At 36.0% G+C, this 3,304-nt stretch overlaps 1 protein-coding gene across 4 annotated transcripts; it reads left to right on the top strand.

Moving 5' to 3' along the window:
* The first annotated feature begins 200 nt into the window (after positions 1 to 200).
* On the top strand, positions 201 to 2,403 carry LOC107021360 (RING-H2 finger protein ATL74-like). Of its 4 annotated transcripts, none has more exons than XM_027917388.1 (2): positions 201 to 1,159; positions 1,837 to 2,157. In XM_027917388.1, exons 1-2 carry the CDS (start codon positions 587 to 589, stop codon positions 1,897 to 1,899), a joined length of 636 nt encoding a protein of 211 aa, XP_027773189.1. In that variant the 5' UTR covers positions 201 to 586; the 3' UTR covers positions 1,900 to 2,157. The 4 variants fall into 4 exon arrangements, 3 of the variants coding, with proteins under 3 accessions (XP_027773189.1, XP_015077490.1, XP_015077491.1); XM_015222004.2 differs by having other exon boundaries at positions 203 to 1,159; positions 1,849 to 2,157; XM_015222005.2 differs by having other exon boundaries at positions 203 to 1,205; positions 1,849 to 2,157.
* Positions 2,404 to 3,304: the final 901 nt, after the last annotated feature.

The following is a 3,304-nucleotide window of genomic DNA, read 5'->3' as shown; positions in this document are numbered from 1 at the left end:
ATTAGAAAGGATCAGGTACCATAATCCACATTAACAGCCCCCTGCCCCACTTTCACCTTATTTTTCCCTCTATTTTTCTTTTAATTAAATGTCTTATATAAAAAATATGAAAACTTGAAAAAAAATTGCAAAATGTAATATATAAAAGGTTTGTCTCTATTGAACTTTATTTATTGTATATTATTATTACTATATACTATACTAGTTGAAACAGATGTAATTATACTGTCTTGTCTCAATTAATTAAGGAACCTTTTGCTTTCCAAAAAAGAAAACTGTTTCTCAATTAGAATTCCTAAATTTTTCAGGTGACAATTAAATCGCTATTTATCATCACATCTCTTCTTTACTACTCTTATAAAGATAAACAAACACATAGCTCCCCACCACTTGTCCTGCCATTTCTAATTCGTGAATTTATAGTAATCGCTTGAATTTTTTAATATTTTATGTTTTTTTTTATAAGTGTGTTTATTTTTATGTTGTGCGGAGTTGAGTAATACTCTACTTGATTTAAACTAGAATTGGTTTAGTCAAGTTGTAATTGTTGTAGTGCAAACATCTAAAGATTAAGAATTTGAAGATCATGGAGGTTTATCATCGTCCTTATAGGCTACTTGTTGATCCACATCCTGTAATTCCACCAATAAGCAAACCCTTACCTCACCATGGTTACTCAAACGAAGCGAATTTCGATACAAACATGGTGATTATATTAGCTGCTCTGCTTTGTGCATTAATATGTGCTCTTGGATTGAATTCCATTGTGAGATGTGCGTTACGTTGCAGTAGGAGATTTGCTTTCGAGTCAGAAACTGCGAGATTAGCTGCAACAGGGCTGAAAAAGAGCACACTCAGGCAACTTCCTCTCTCTGTTTATGGATCAGGAGTTACTATTCCGGCTACTGATTGTCCCATTTGCCTCGGAGAATTCGTTGATGGTGAAAAAGTGAGAGTTTTGCCTAAATGTCACCATGGATTTCATGTCAAGTGTATAGATATTTGGTTGGCTTTACATTCTTCATGTCCAACATGCCGACAATCGTTGCTGGAACAGAACACAACGGCAGCAGCAGCAGCAGGGGATGTTGAAACTGGATTGAGCCAACCAACTCCTCCTCCTCCTGCTCCTGCTACTCGTGCTGTTGCTGCTGAGGAGGTTGGTTAATTTGCAGAATCTGTTTGTTTTCAAAAGGGAAAAATATGTAGGTGATTTCAGGTTATTTTTTATAAAATCATATACGCAAGATTGATATAGCTTTCAATTGCACAAAGATGTGCTAGTAAGAATTGATGTCATTCTTCATTTGAAAATTTTGAGTTTGTTTTCTTTTCAATCCAAACCTGTATTTGGAAACTGTTCCATTTATTCCAATCTTTGTATTTGCTTTGAACTTGTCTTCTTGAGAAAATTGCATATGTTTGGCTAAATGGTGGAGTCAAGGTATTAACTTTTTATGTTCGGTGCCAATTGGTTACGTGTGACTTTGAGGTTATAAAAGAAAACCGAGTGACTTTTTGTCAAAAGAACAAATAGTTTAGTGACTTTCTACGACAAAAATCTCCATGACTAAAGTGAGTAATGAGATAAGGTTCTCCCTCCCCTCCTAGTAGTTCTGGACACAGGGCGCCTTTCTTTTCCTGGGCTAAGCTGAGTGACTTTCTGTGAAAAGAATTATTAGTTGAGTTACATCTGATATATTAATTCTTTGGATGAGTAAAGCAGAGTTCATAAATTTCATGTGATGGTCAACTTGAGTAGGTGCCTCCATACTTATTCCACATGACATGTTTTTTTTTTTTTTGTGATTATAAGCTATTCGTAACAATTTACAGTTGCGTTGTCAGATGTCAATGGTAAGATGGAGGTCTTGTTACTATGGCCAGCTAGTCATGTAGATCAAATATCAAACCATGATCTTGAACAGCCAGCAACACTGCTACTGCTTGATTAATCAGGATCAGCACTCTGGAAACTGCAAATTTGTTCATAGAAAGCCAAAAGTTTGAATATTTGTTATGCTTTTTTTTTTTTTGGTTTCTCTCTGTTTGATTTGACAAGGCACATTCATATATTGATTGTTAGCCAGAAGGAACAAAAGGAATCATTAGCATGTGCGAAAAGAACAGAATCTCTCTGCACAACTTTTCATCATATAGCTCTTTTCTCCCCTTTTATAGGTCAATTTGGTCCACAACATATTTATTGCAATTTGCAAAGCAAGGTATCAACTGGACATTTAGGCAACATACCCTCTCTGATACCGCTTATGACGTTTGATTGATCAGCATTATCTTCTACTTGATTAGGTTCAAGTAGAAAAGATTGCTGGTAAATACTACCATAGTGCGCAAAGGAACAATGTAGAATGATGATTGAGTTGAAAGAAGTCAATTCTAGAATTAAGATTGGATACCCTTTCCACTACTTGCTTGCAATTGTGATCTGTCACCGTGTTCTTGTCATCAATGAACTGAGTGATAATCATATGAGATTACGCTCAAGTTCAGTACAAACAAAGAAAGGCTAGAAATTTCTTATTTGCATAAATGTTTGTAGATAGAATAACAAATACCTATGCTAGTGGGAGGTAGTAGGTACATAATATAATTACCGCAGGCAAAACTAATGTGGCCTTTATATAAAATAAAAACAAAACAGCAAAGTGCAGTGCTAGGAGACAACATGTGTGCTCATTCAAAGCAACCCAAGTGCCCAAAGTACCAAATCTGTACGAAGGCCATCAATATTCAATAGTGTACCTTTTGGAGCCATTTCTTGATATTCTTCTGATAATTGGAAGTAGAGTGCTAATAGTACTATGATACTGTTTTATTCAAACTCCTTTCCATGGCTATGTTCTATTGGTGCATTTCATGGTTAGGGCGGATAATTATACCAAATATGGTACTCCAGTACTTTAACTCAATCTGTTTCACTGTTGGAATATTTGCAAAGCTAAGGGGGATCTCCTTGAACTGACTGCACACTTTTATATCAAGTGTTTCGAGCAGGGGAAAGGATTCTTTCGAGGCATCCCAACTTGAAATCCATAAGTTCACTAGTTTCAAGAACTAAAGCTTATGGAAAGTAATATCTCCAAGGCACCAATCTCTGTTGTGAACATCACTTAACAGTGACTCCCGTGATTGGAGATAGTCCAAGCTTGGTAGTCCAGTAATGAAAGATATCATGCTTTCTAAACGAGTCCCCGTAATTTGAAGGAAAATGTAGCTCGGATACAATGGTGGACCACTCAAAGGTAAGATGTAGTATTTGAAGCTGGGTAAGACTCTCCAATAA

This window comes from Solanum pennellii, chromosome 6 (genome assembly GCF_001406875.1).
Source record: "Solanum pennellii chromosome 6, SPENNV200".
NCBI classification, from domain to species: Eukaryota; Viridiplantae; Streptophyta; class Magnoliopsida; order Solanales; family Solanaceae; genus Solanum; species Solanum pennellii.
This window is presented reverse-complemented; position numbering and strand designations above follow the sequence as displayed.

Coding starts and splice junctions, on each gene's coding strand:
- LOC107021360 (XM_027917388.1), top strand. CDS start 587: ATGGAGGTTTATCATCGTCCTTATAGGCTACTTGTTGATCCACATCCT. Junction 1,160..1,836: donor GTGCTGTTGCTGCTGAGGAG/GTTGGTTAATTT, acceptor AACAATTTACAG/TTGCGTTGTCAGATGTCAAT.